Source organism: Oncorhynchus mykiss, chromosome 5 (genome assembly GCF_013265735.2).
Source record: "Oncorhynchus mykiss isolate Arlee chromosome 5, USDA_OmykA_1.1, whole genome shotgun sequence".
NCBI lineage: Eukaryota > Metazoa > Chordata > Actinopteri > Salmoniformes > Salmonidae > Oncorhynchus > Oncorhynchus mykiss.
This window is the reverse complement of record NC_048569.1, coordinates 10,303,178-10,318,181: the sequence shown is the minus strand read 5'-3', so window position 1 is coordinate 10,318,181 and position 15,004 is coordinate 10,303,178. Positions and strand designations below refer to the sequence as shown.

General features: G+C 41.3%; 1 protein-coding gene across 1 annotated transcript; it reads left to right on the top strand.

Annotated features, from left to right (window-relative positions):
* Nucleotides 1-93: 93 nt before the first annotated feature.
* LOC110523172 (interleukin-31 receptor subunit alpha) lies at nucleotides 94-14,541 on the top strand. The gene is made up of 15 exons (XM_036976751.1): nucleotides 94-582; nucleotides 1,519-1,803; nucleotides 1,921-2,035; nucleotides 2,307-2,479; nucleotides 4,672-4,799; nucleotides 4,955-5,117; nucleotides 5,940-6,022; nucleotides 9,624-9,831; nucleotides 10,234-10,401; nucleotides 11,227-11,325; nucleotides 11,478-11,621; nucleotides 11,713-11,853; nucleotides 12,228-12,312; nucleotides 12,497-12,578; nucleotides 13,063-14,541. The coding sequence occupies exons 1-15, from the start codon at nucleotides 498-500 to the stop codon at nucleotides 13,603-13,605; spliced, it is 2,502 nt and encodes an 833-aa protein (XP_036832646.1). The 5' UTR covers nucleotides 94-497; the 3' UTR covers nucleotides 13,606-14,541.
* Nucleotides 14,542-15,004: the final 463 nt, after the last annotated feature.

Below are 15,004 nucleotides of genomic sequence, written 5' to 3'. Positions count from 1 at the left end.
TCTCACATGTAAAATCTTGCAGAGCGCTTAAATTCGGTCCCCAGGCATTCATCCTGTTTCCTCATTTCCTGTTAAACTTGCCATTGTTGTGCAATGGCCAACACACCCATCCAGTCCTTGTTCTTAGGGGTTGTGAATTGAAGGCACGACGACCAACTTCCCACAAGACATTTGTGTATGAAAGTATAAAGGTTTATAATGGAGTAACTTGACCAGTAGCCGCGGTTTAAAACAATTTGGCAACTCGGAAATCTGACTTCGGTGCTTTTAAACAACTGAACTCAAACGCACTCCGAATGGAAAATAAATCGGTTTGGAGTCAACCAACTGACCTTTTGCTAGATGACAGACGTCATGATGTTTCCTAGTTGTAGGTGCGGCATTAATTACCGTTTGTGCTATTAAACCCGTTGCTTATAATTACGACTTAGTTTAGCTGTAGTGATATTGTTTCGCCACTTACTGGAGAGGGAATTGTATTACTTGAAAGACATGACATGCCATTATCTGCCAAGGGTCTGAGAAGGATGGCAACTCCGCTAGTCCTGTCAATCTTCCTTTTGCTCCCAGCAATTTCTGAAGGTGAGTTCCTATGTGATAGTAATGCATTAAAGGGACAATCTGATTGGAACTTCCACTTTTTTAAACTTTCAAATTGATATATTATTGAAAATATATATATATATAAAAAACGGGACATCTTCTGTGATAGACTGACCAGGTGAATGCTATAAACCCAAATTGACGACACCTGTTAAAGTCACTTAAATTAATGTCGATGAAGGGGAGGAGATGGGTTAAAGAAGGATTTTAAGCCTTGAGACATGGATTGTGTGTCTGCGCCATTCAGAGGGTGAATGGGCAAGCATTATTTTGTGTCTGAACCAGCCAGACGCAGTGGTTTGTGTCAAGAACTGCAACACTGCTGGGTTTTTGAAGTTCAAACGTTTCCTGTGTGTATCAAGAATGGTCCACCACCAATAGGACCTGTGACACACTTTTGACACGTATTCCATGCCCTGACGAATTGAGGTTGTCCTGAGGGCAAAAGGGATGCAATTTATTATTAGGAACCTGTTCCTAATGTTTTGTACAGTGTATGAGCTTAGTTCAACTCTTGTACCATATCAGAAACCAAATATATGGTTGTTTAACTCCAATGTTTGTGAACAATGCAATTGTATTTAAACACTATGTAGCATCAAAACATGGTCAATACTATAATTTTTTATATTGTAGATCGTCAGGCCCTACATCCATAGCTCTGTCTGCATTTGAATGGTCACAGATCTCCAGCACCATCCCTCAGCTGTTTACCAGAATAGCATCGAAATAACCACTTTGTTTGAAATGCATATTGAGTGGTTAGAAGTTGGGGAGTTGGCGGTCATCGCTCATTCTCTATGTACTTTTCTGTGCTGAATGTTGGTCTTTTGTACTGTTATCTCCGCACTGTCATCTCTCAAGTTCTTTGCCATGGTTTGTTTATTACAAAGTTTCACATTTTGTTATCAACAGGACAATATGGACATAGATGTGAAGTTATCCCAAAAGACCCATACATTGAATTTGGCTCCAATATTAAGATTAAATTCAAGAAGACATGCAACAAGACAATCTCAGACAGCCACGGCAAAATCTATTGGACGATCAACAACAAGAGCATAGATGAAAGCCTCTATGAAACCAACACCTCCTTTGCTGCGGTGACCATCTACAATCTATCCCTTCCAAAAGCAATAGTACAATGTCACAGCCATTTAACTCAGCAAGTCTTGGGTGGTACCATCATACAAACATACTGTACGTACCTACTTACATTGTTGGTGTGCGTTACTTTCAATACGTCAACGTTATCATGGCATCTGGGGAATGAATTTTACGAGAGAATAAATCATGTCCTTTAATTTTTTTCAACAGGGAAACCCAGAAACATATTGTGTGTCACGTATATCTCACAACAAGATTTTACATGTCGCTGGGAGCACAAGATCAAACCCACATCGAAAATAACATATACCGTTTATAGGAAATGGTGAGTTCTGACTCGAAACCTAGCTTCCTCTTAGTATAGCAACGTAGACTGCAAGATTCCCTTGTCATATGGAATAACGCACAAAAGGAGTGCGCTATGTAGGGGATAAGGTGCCATTTGGGACGTAAAAAAAGAGAGCCCTGCAGCTGAGATGCAATAATTTAATAACCAACGTATCGACAGACAAGCTGTCTTCGTCAGGGTATGTAACCATATGTCTTCCTTTTGGGACGTAACCAACGTTTCTGTTTTGTTGTCTCTTTTTGTGTAGGGAAAAGAGCCAAGATGTATGGGAGACTGATCATTGTAGTTCTGGAAACATGTCATGCACTTTTAATAAGAGCCTGCCGATTCTTTCAAAGCTAAATTACATCACTGTGCGAGCTGAAAGCACAGTTTGGGAGACAATCTCGGACACACTGGAATTGGATCCTTGGGATACAGGTATGTAGTCAGAATGCACAGCTTTGACTCTCTGAAGCAGTTTGCAATCAAATAAGGATGTTTTATATACAGTACCAGTCTAAAGTTTGGACACACCTACTTATTCAAGGGTTTTTCTTATTTTTTAAAACTATTTTCTACATTGTAGAATAATAGTGAAGAAATAAACTATGAAATAACACATGGAATCATGTAGTAAACCAAAAAGTGTTAAATAAATCAAAATATATTTAAAATGATTCAAAGAAGCCACCCTATGCCTTGATAACAGCTTTGCATACTCTTAGCATTCTCTTAACCAGCTTCACCTGGAATGCTTTTCCAACAGTCTTGAAGGAGTTCCCACAAATGCTGAGCAGTTGCTGCTTTTCCTTCAATCTGCGGTCCAACTCATCATACCAGTGGGTTGTGGAGGCCAGGTCATCTGATGCAGCACTCATCACTCTCCTTCTTGGTCAAATTGCCGTACACAGCCTGGAGATAGTTCCACTAAGCGCAAACCAGATGGGATGGCGTATTGCTGCAGAATGCTGTAGTAGCCATGCTGGTTAAGTGTGCCTTGAATTCTAAATAAATCACAAACTGTGTCACCAGCAAAGCAACATCACACCTCCTCTTCCATGCTTCATGGTGGGAACCACACATACGTAGATCACCCGTTCACCTACTCTGCATCTCACAAACAAACGGAGGTTTGGACCAAAAATCTCAAAGTTGGACTCATCAGCCCAAAGGACAGATTTCCACCGCTCTAATGTCGATTGCTTGTGTTTCTTGGCCCAATAAGTCTCTTCTTCTTATTGGTGTCCTTTAGTAGTGGTTTCTTTGCAGCAATTCGATCATGAAGGCCTGATTCATGGTGTCCTTTAGTAGTGGTTTCTTTGCAGCAATTCGACCATGAAGGCCTGATTCACGCTGTCGCCTCTGAACAGATGATGTTGAGATGTGTCTATTACTTGAACTCTGTGAAGCATTTATTTTTGGCTGCAATTTCTGAGGCTGGTAACTCCAATGAACTTATCCTCTGTAGCAGAGGTAACCCTGGGTTTTCCTTTCCTGTGGCGGTCCTCATAAGAGCTAGTTTCATCATAGCGCTTGATGGTTTTTATGACTGCACTTGCAGAAACTTTCAAAGTTCTTGAAACTTTCCAGATTGACTGACCTTCATGTCTTGAAGTAATGATGGATTGTTGTTTCTCTTTGCTTATTTGAGCGGTTGTTATCATAATATGGACTTGGTCTATTACCAAATAGGGCTATTTTCTGTATATCTTGGCTCAAACGCGTTAAGAAGGAAAGAAATTCCACAACTTAACTTTTAAAAGGCACACCTGTTCATTGAAATGCATTTAAGGTGACTGACTACCTCATGAAGCTGGTTGAGAGAATGCCAAGAGTGTGCAAAGCTGTCATCAAGGCAAAGGGTGGCTACTTTGAAGAATCTAAAATCTATTTGGATTTGTTGGATACTTTTTTTGGTTACTACATGATTCCATGTGTGTTATTTCATAGTTTTGATGTCTTCACTATTATTCTACAATGTAGAAAATGGTACAAATATGGAATGACTAGGTGTGTCCAAACGTTTGACTGGCACTGTAAGTTAGTTGTGTGTGTACACACCATTCAAAGCAAATTAAATGACCAGTCATACCAGTGGACAATTGGATTGTTGTCCATCGTAAAGCTCAATATCCTTACACCAGTATTTCTTGTTTATCTATTGTATTGTTTGTGTAATTGAATTCTGACTTTAATCATCCAACCTGATATTACTCACCTAACCTGACATGACTCAACCAACCTGACATGACTCACCCAACCTGATATTACTCACCCGACCTGATATTACTCACCCAACCTGATATTACTTACCCGACCTGACATGACTCACCTGACCTGACATGACTCACCCGACCTGACATGACTCACCCGACCTGACATGACTCACCCGACCTGACATTACTCACCCGAACTGACATTACTCACCCGACCTGACATTACTCACCCGACCTGACATTACTCACTCGACCTGACATTACTCACCCGACCTGACATTACTCACCCAACCTGACATTACTCACCTAACCTGACATTACTCACCCAACCTGACATGACTCACCTAACCTGACATGACTCACCCAACCTGACATTACTCACCTAACCTGACATTACTTACCCTGTTTTTCAAGTGAAAATTGACCCTCCAAAGAATGTGCGGGTGGTTCCTCTCCCTGCTCATCTAAGGGTTGAATGGGAAAGACCAGGAGGCACAGCATTTCTTGACCAGGTCATACACTGTCAAGTCAAATATGCCAAGGTACACTGCTCATTTATTCAATGTTACGCTGTCTGTGATTTGTTTGTTGCTTAGTGCAATGTGCTATTTTCCCGGACTAGTTGGAAGTTAACATGACTGTTTTTTGTTTTTTTGCCTCTCATATCTTTGTTTCTTCTCTCTGTGTAAATGTCCAGCATGTAATGGATACATCTATGGACACAGTGGCCAAGACAGCCTCTGTCACTTCTGTTGAAGTGGAGTCATGCACCAACCATACAGTGTCTGTCCGCTGTGCTTTAGACAAGGCCCCCTGGAGTGAATGGAGCAGGCAGGTGACAGTACTGTCCTCTCTCAACGGTAAGAAAACATAAAGCCCCAGTAAATCACAATCGCTATACAGGTTTTCAGGATAAGTTTTTTTTTTTTTTTTTTAATCTACCCTTTCAGAAGGCATGTTTGAGATGATAGATATATGTCTCAGAGTACGGATCTAGGATCAGCTCCCCCTTGTCCATGTAATCTTATTAATTATGCTCTAAAAGGCTAAATGTGATCTAGGATCAGCTCTCCAACTCTGAGAGGCTTTGATGTCTCTGTCGTCTGTTTTGTTTTTCACTGTTAACATTTTGAGGTCGTTGTAGACATGAATTTGAATGCACATATTTTGCTGTGCTTGAAAAATGAGTCGTTAGACCTTGATTGAATAGCACGCACTGTCTGTGTGTTTGTCATGCACCCTTATCAAACGTTATCATGTAAAAAAAAAAAAATTTGCTGTAAGCTTCCTCACATTATAATCTGCCATGGTTTGATAGAGATAAGCAATGTGGCTGAAACAATTTCATCAACCCAGTTGTCTCATTCGATGAGAAATAATAGGAAGGATGCATTTTGAAAGTCTTTTAAACAGTGCTGTGGTCTGAGTCTAGTTGGTGGCGTAGGGTTTGTGAAATGGATTGTGGTGAGAAACATTGTGAACTAATCACCCATCACCGTTTTCTGGAACACATTAGTCAGCCGCAGTATGCTTTCAGTTTGTCTTAATATTGAATGCTACGTTTCAGTTTCAGTCTTAGTATTGAACGTTACTACACATTCTCCGACAGTACATCACAAAATGACGTGTTTATTATAACTAGGCTAAACTCTGTCTAAACTCTATTATTTCTATGTCAACAGTGAGCACAGTGCAGTTGGACCTGTGGAGGAAGATGGATGCACCAGACAACACTGGGACTAGAACAGTGCACCTGATGTGGAAGGTAGGGAGCCTATGCAAGGAAGCTTATGTATGGCACTTTACATAATCAACATTATAAACTGAATGCTGATTGGCTGACAGCCGTGGAATATTTAAGCAATAAGGCACGAGAGGGTGTGGTATATGGCCAATATTCCACGGCTAAGTGCTGTTCACATGCACGACACAAGGCGGAGTGCTAGGACACGTGGTATATTGGCTCTATATCACAAACCCCAGTGGTGCCTTATTGCTATTATAAACTGGTTACCCACGTAATTAGAGCAGTAAAAATAAATGTTTTGTCATACCCGTGGTATACGGTCTGATATACCACGGTTCTCAGCCAATCAGCATTCAGGGCTCGAACCACCCAGTTTATAATAGATTGTATACCACGGATGTTCTAATTACGTTCGTAACCAGTTTCATAGCAATAAGGCATCTTTTGGGGTTTGTGGTATACGGCCAATATAGCACGACTAAGGGCTGTATCCAGGCACTCCTCGTTGCATCGTGCTTAAGGACAGTCCTTAGCCGTGTTATATTAGTGATATACCACAGCCCCTCTGACCTTATTGCTTAAATAGGCATTGTTCTGGTTCAGTATTGGTTAGTCACTACCAAGGGTCTCCAGCTCTGGTCCTGGGTAGCTACAGTGTACCCAGGCTGTTGTTCCAGCCCACCACCAACACATCTGATTCTACAAATAAATACAGTGCCTTGCGAAAGTATTCGGCCCCCTTGAACTTTGCGACCTTTTGCCATATTTCAGGCTTCAAACATAAAGATATAAAACTGTATTTTTTTGTGAAGAATCAACAACAAGTGGGACACAATCATGAAGTGGAACGACATTTATTGGATATTACAAACTCTTTTAACAAATCAAAAACTGAAAAATTGGGCGTGCAAAATTATTCAGCCCCTTTACTTTCAGTGCAGCAAACTCTCTCCAGAAGTTCAGTGAGGATCTCTGAATGATCCAATGTTGACCTAAATGACTAATGATGATAAATACAATCTACCTGTGTGTAATCAAGTCTCCGTATAAATGCACCTGCACTGTGATAGTCTCAGAGGTCCGTTAAAAGCGCAGAGAGCATCATGAAGAACAAGGAACACACCAGGCAGGTCCGAGATACTGTTGTGAAGAAGTTTAAAGCCGGATTTGGATACAAAAAGATTTCCCAAGCTTTAAACATCCCAAGGAGCACTGTGCAAGCGATAATATTGAAATGGAAGGAGTATCAGACCACTGCAAATCTACCAAGACCTGGCCGTCCCTCTAAACTTTCAGCTCATACAAGGAGAAGACTGATCAGAGATGCAGCCAAGAGGCCCATGATCACTCTGGATGAACTGCAGAGATCTACAGCTGAGGTGGGAGACTCTGTCCATAGGACAACAATCAGTCGTATATTGCACAAATCTGGCCTTTATGGAAGAGTGGCAAGAAGAAAGCCATTTCTTAAAGATATCCATAAAAAGTGTTGTTTAAAGTTTGCCACAAGCCACTTGGGAGACACACCAAACATGTGGAAGAAGGTGCTCTGGTCAGATGAAACCAAAATTGAACTTTTTGGCAACAATGCAAAACGTTATGTTTGGCGTAAAAGCAACACAGCTCATCACCCTGAACACACCATACCCACTGTCAAACATGGTGGTGGCAGCATCATGGTTTGGGCCTGCTTTTCTTCAGCAGGGACAGGGAAGATGGGTAAAATTGATGGGAAGATGGATGGAGCCAAATACAGGACCATTCTGGAAGAAAACCTGATGGAGTCTGCAAAAGACCTGAGACTGGGACGGAGATTTGTCTTCCAACAAGACAATGATCCAAAACATAAAGCAAAATCTACAATGGAATGGTTCAAAAATAAACATATCCAGGTGTTAGAATGGCCAAGTCAAAGTCCAGACCTGAATCCAATCGAGAATCTGTGGAAAGAACTGAAAACTGCTGTTCACAAATGCTCTCCATCCAACCTCACTGAGCTCGAGCTGTTTTGCAAGGAGGAATGGGAAAAAATGTCAGTCTCTCGATGTGCAAAACTGATAGAGACATACCCCAAGCGACTTACAGCTGTAATCGCAGCAAAAGGTGGCGCTACAAAGTATTAACTTAAGGGGGCTGAATAATTTTGCACGCCCAATTTTTCAGTTTTTGATTTGTTAAAAAAGTTTGAAATATCCAATAAATGTCGTTCCACTTCATGATTGTGTCCCACTTGTTGTTGATTCTTCACAAAAAAATACAGTTTTATATCTTTATGTTTGAAGCCTGAAATGTGGCATCCTTGAAACCTTGAAACAGGTGTGTTAGTGGTGTGTTGAAACTACAACCTCCTCACCCAGTATCTCTCCAGCACCACAGTTGGAGACCCTTGGTCTAAAGCCTTTCAAAGATGTATAACTCTACCAAAAGTGTCCTTCCTCAAAACTAGGGTTGCAAAACTACCGGCAATTTGCAAAAAGTTTACGATTTTTTGTTGTTGTAATTTTGGTAATTAACAGATCATCTATGGTAATCTATGTATGGTACCTTTGGTAATTTATACTTTAAATTATGTTTTCATCTATAGTAAACATTTTTTATATATTGTCCATTGATTTCTAGTGGATAGACCATATGGTTCAAGAGGAAAGCCTAATTAATGAAAAACGCATCTCATCAACATTAGCATTATTTTCAATTAACTCTGCAACTCTTCCAAATGTACTTTTTACATAATTTTCACCAGTTTGACACCAAAACATTTACAACAAAGACATACTACTTTTATATTTTATTTATTTAACCTTTATTTAACTAGGTAAGTTTAATTAAGAACAAATTCATATTTACAATAAACAGTGTAAATAGTATAAACAAAGGATATCTCATGTTGAAACCCTCATATTTGGGCTCCCAAGTGGTGCAGTGGTCTAAGGCACTGCATCTCAGTGCAGTCATTACAGTCGCTGGTTCGAATCTAGGCTGAATCACAATTGGCCAAGTGTCGTCCGGGTTTGGCTGGAATTTGTTCTTAACTGACTTGCCTGGTTAAATGTAAGGGAAATGTAAAAATTAAACACCAATGGTATTCACCAAAGTGCCAGAGGTCATTACAGACAGCTGTGATAATCTGAAGTACCCAAAAAGGCCCCTAGATATTGTGTGATAAATTCCTTGAGAAACAGGAAAAAGATGCAATCAGATGCAAATGTATTTTAAAGCTGAGCTTTCAGTCAACCTGATGAAGGTCGACTTGACTGGAAGCTCAGCTACAATTAAATACATTTGCATCTGACAGGAAGTGTGCAGAGACTTTTTCCTGTTTCTCAAGTTTTGCCTCCAGCACATTCACTAATCAGCTGTGGGTCTGCGGTAGATTCTGCCTATTATCTACATGTGATAAATTCCATCAAATACTTTAACTTTACCAATCAGCTTACTGATTAACATCGAAAGGTACCAGTAATAGCCCCCCCCCCCCCTACCCCCCCACATTGTAACCCTACTAAGAAATATGAGTAAATCTCAAACCTTACCCAAATATATATATTTTTTTCTAAATGGGGATGATTCAGACTGGGTGTGACGTATTTTCTAACTTCCTCTTTTCTACTTTGTACAGAGCATCTCCCCTGCATGCAAGGCCATTGATGGATACAGGCTGACGTACATGGCTGATGAAAAGCACATGCCTGACAGACATTTGGACACCGTTGTGGATAAGGCTTCCATCACTGTGGACCAGCGGGCATACAGAGTCACTCTCGCTGCCTATCGCGGCGACACCACGTTTTCTGAACAGTCAATCTATGTACCAGCCGTGGGACAAAGTTAGTTGCTATATTTGACACATATTCAATATGATTTGCCAGTTATCCTGTTTAATATCATGTGACTCATTGCAAAGCTATTAGCTAGCAGATATGAGTCATATCTATCATGATCCATTTATACTACCAGATAGATAGGTACATCACACTATCTCACTAGAGTCTTTATAATACAGACACTACTGCTACACTAAACTCAATGTTTCAACAAAAGCCTCTAACAATTTTAAACTACTAAACTTCTTCTACTTTCATAAAAATTATTCTGGACAGTTGAAGAAAGGCACAGTTTTCCTGTAGAAAAAGTACCTGTCCTCGTTTGTAATTTACAGTGTTATTTAGAAGTGGTTTTAAGCCTCTGTGTACTACAGTGTCACATTCATATGAGTTTATGTGTGTCAGGTCTCCCCCAGGTTAGGGGCGCCCAGGCCTCTGCCTATGACGGTGACATCCAGGTCAACTGGGTTGTTCCTCCTCTCTACCGTGTCCATGGCTACGTCATAGACTGGACCACCGATGGAGATTCATACACCTGGCTACAGAGCCAAGACACTCACATCACATTGACTGGTGAGCTGGGATTCTAAAGAATGGATGGACGGGTGGGTCGATGGACGGGTGGGTCGATGGACGGGTGGGTCGATGGACGGGTGGGTCGATGGACGGGTGGGTCGATGGACGGGTGGGTCGATGGACGGGTGGGTCAATGGGCGGGTGGGTCGATGGACGGGTGGGTCGATGGACGGGTGGGTCGATGGACGGGTGGGTCGATGGGTGGGTGGGTCGATGGACGGGTGGGTCGATGGACGGGTGGGTCGATGGACGGGTGGGTTGATGGGTGGATGTATAGTTGGATCCTGATTATGTTACTTTATGTAACTTTACATTGACATTGGAGTGCTTGACATGACTCGAGGTTTGAGTTTAATTTTCTACTGTGGTCATTAGGAATTATTTTAATTATTTTGCTGTGGTTTCTCTATGGGTTTGAATAGACTCATAGAATGTGCATTAGAGGAAGATCCATTGAGCTTGTCGTTGATGTGGTGAAAGATAAACAGAAGGCTTTTAGATGGATCAGAAATCTAGTCAATCTTTATTGGTCGAGTACACATAATTGCAGATGTTATCGCAGGCCCAGCGAAATGCTTGTAATTCTAGCTACAATTAGGTATTACACCTATCAATATTTTTGTTTTTATATGATGAGCCGTGACTAGAATACATTATATACATATAAAGTGGGTAAAACAGTATGTAAACATTATTCAATCAACTGGTAATATTGTGTGTATTACATCCCAGATGAAATGAACACCACTCCTCCTGTTATCCCAGTAAACAATTGGAGGAATCTACTTTGGGATGTTTTCATTTTCTCCCTCCCTCTCATAGGCCTGCAGCCTTTTAAACTATACAACATCACAGTAACTCCACTCTACGATGACAAGACAGGACTCGAAAAGGTCATTCAGATCTGCTCAGTACAAAGAGGTACCGTTCACACTTTCCTCTCTTTCTATTAGTCCTTTGGGGTAATGGCTATGTATCTTCATATTCTTATTTATAAAAAATTATTTAAATGTTTTAATTGTATCTGTCCCAAATAAATGGGTTACTAAATCATATTTTCTTGATCGACTCAGCTCCAGGGAATATCTCCTCTGTCGATGTACACGTTCAAGACAAAAGTGCTCAGGTCAAATGGACTGCTGTGCCTCAGAGCCAATGTAGCGGTGATGTCGTCAACTACACTGTGTTCTACAAGACTGAAACACAACCAGAGCTGAGTAAGTCTCCTGAAACATTGTTTCAACTTTGTTATAACGGCATGTCGACTGTACCGAGTGTCATTTCCTGTTGTTTTTCCTCCCCTCTCAGATTTGACAGTAAATAGCTGGAAACAGGGAGTGACTTTGGAGCCTCTCCAACCAGACACCAGATACAGTGTCCATGTTATGGCCAGAGCTGTTACTGGGGCAACCAATAGCAGCGTCATTCACTTCACAACGAGCAGATACGGTAAGGTCATGTCTGTAGGCTTCACCCACCATCTGATAGTGTCTCATGGTAACACAGATTGACACTTTAAAAGTCTCTTTATGGTGCTATATATTCATTCCATGTATCCACTTTGAAGCACATGGTTATAGTAGCAAATGTTCTAACCATAGAATTACAGTTACTAAAACGGACATTCAAGTCGATCTTCCGTGCAGGCTGGACCTGCGGCCATCTTGCGTGCACTCGTCTGTACCAGTGGTTTTAATTCTGTGGTTTTCTGACATATTCTAACTAAGCATTTTGCCTCATGCATACACTACTGCTCAATTGTCCAAAAACAGTATTTGCTGTTGTATTCCTTCATCATAACGTCTCTGTGTCTGTCCCATCAGGCAGGACCTTCATCATAATGTCCTGTGTCTTCGGTGGTTTCGGCGTCATCATCGTCCTAGTCACTGGACTCTTCTGCGTCGTTCAGTATGTTCTGCCGTAGATCTCAGAACCTTTTTAAAGCTGCAGATGTTCTTCCCTGTATATGTAAATGGTTGTGTTCCAAATGGCTCCCTATTTAGTGCACTGCCCATCACTCACTTCAAGTCAATTATGTCAGACAAGTCAGATGATTGGATGTTCTATGTAACATTGGTTAACTGATCCCTAGGTGGAAACGATTTAAGGGGAAGATAGTGCCCAACCCCGGTCTCAGCTCCCTGAAATTCTGGTCTTCACAGGATTGTCATAAGGTAAACATGATAATGACATGATCATCTTTTTATATTGTGTCAATCAATCAAATGTATTTATAAAGCCCTTTTTACATCAGCCGATGTCACAAAGTGCTATACAGAAACCCAGCCTAAAACCCCAAACACAAAACACATTCCATTTAGCCCTATCCTATAGTATAGACAATGGATACTGTATTGTACATGTCCTTCCATTTCACTCGTCTGAAGAAAAGGGATTTGATATACATTTCATTTGTTACATTTCAACACAAATCTTTCACTTTATGACTATTACTTATGGATTAAACTGTTTGTGTTCCGATTGGCTCATTCAACCCCCTTCCTCTCTCCCCTGTAACTAGTCCCCATGTTCTCAGTCAACATACCTGGTGAAATAAATCAAATGTTGGTCTTCATGTTGGCTCAATAGGCTCCAGTTTCCATCGTCCCTACTGTCTTCACCATTCCTTTTTGGAAATATGTCCTTGTCACCCCACAGATCCAACCCTTTAACAACCCGTCTGAACTCGAGACCTTCTGTGAGATGATCTACCCCTGTGAGGTGAATACCATAACGGACGACATCATGGGGTCAACCTCTACCGAAGACGGGGACATACAGGACATGGGCAAAGAGACAGTCTATGACCAGACAGAGAGATGGAGCTCTGGCTTCGGTAGCAGGACCTTCTGTGACAGCCAACCCAGAGAGGAGAGCAGTAACCTGGGCCTGGCCCCAACCCTCCTCCCTTTACTGTCTCAACAAGACGGAGAAATCAACCTGCTGGAGTCAACTACCTCTGAGGACTCATCATCAGAGCCATCAGACCTCCAGGCCTCCGAGAGCTGTCCCGTCAACCCCTACAGGCTGCAGACGCCAGGGGAATGCCCTGTGAGGTTGGGGCTGGGGGGAGGCGAGGCGACGTCGGGCACCACAGAGGAGAGTAGGAGCCTGTTGGACACGCAGCAGCATAGCAGCATAGCTCCTCTCACTGCGTACGTCACTCTGGACATGTTTGAACACAGGGTGAGGGTCAAGTAAACGGACATGAACACACTCCTGAATCCAGTGGACTTCTCAGTCTTTCCTAGAACCTTTTATTCATTCAGTTTTAATGTCTCATATAGGCTATTGTGTTTTTGTGTTAGTGGTACTTTGAAATATCCATTTTGTAATTATACTTGAGTGACAATTTGTACAGTATGTGTATTTGTAGATTGTAAAGGTGGATAGATATCAGTTCTTTAAATTTGACTCATAAATATCAATCTATACTGTTGTATGTGGTAGACTATATCTCATCAAATGTTTTAGTTTCTTGTCGTTGAGAAGGACTGCTGTTGGTACAATTTAAGCGCTTCCCCTTCCCGTCCATTACAAGTATGCCGTTTGGTTTGGGGGGAGGGCTGTTGCAGCACCACTTCCTAAAAACAGAAAGCAAGTGTGCCAAGATGGAAATACTTTAGTAACAGGGTCAAAGCAAGGCTTCATGTCTCCGAGTTACTGGCTGGGTGGTAGCCTAGCGGTTAAGAAGTTGGGAAAGTAACCAAAAGTTTACTGATTCAAATCCCAGAGCCGACTAGGTAAAAATCTATGGATGTGCCCTTGAGCAAGGCACTTAACCCTAATTGCTCCTGTAAGTTGTTCTGGATAAGAGCGTCTGTTAAATGACTCAAAAGTAGAATGTAAATGTTTGTGTCCCAAATGACACCCTATTCCATATAAAATACATTACTTTTGACTAGGGCTTGTAGGTCTCAGGTCAGAAGTAGTGCTCTATATAACTATTAGGGTGCAATTTGGGACACACCCAGTGACTAGAGACATTGAAGCCCATCCTTGATTTGACCCTGTACTGCTCTTTAAAATAACATCATTCACTGGGTCATGGGAAAGAAAAAACTAAATCACTCCAAGTCTATGATCTGCCCGATGACATTTTATTGAATAATAACTTATTTTTTAAAATAATGTTAGGAATGGGAGCCAAGCAAAATCACATGTTTTAGTCTCTGACAGACTAATATATTCTGTTCTATTAATGTTGAATGTCTCACTGAATGTAAAGCACTCATTCACTTTGTAAAATGATGCAGACAGAAGAGGGAGGCATTTCATTTGTTTTTCATAACAATTTGACAAATTATACATGCACTTTTCAGTATACACTGAGTGTACAAAACATTAGGAACACCTTTCTAATATTGAGTTGCGCCCCCTTTTGCCCTCAGAACAGTCTCAGTTCCACAGGGATGCTGGCCCATGTTGACTCCAGTGCTTCCCACAGTTGTCAAGTTGGCTGGATATCCTTTGGGTGGTGGACCATTCTTGATACATATGTCGAGTGTGAAAAACCCAGAACCGTTGCAGTTCTTGAGACAAACCAGTGTGCCTGGCACCTACTACCATACACTGTTCAAAAGCACTTAACTCTTTTGTC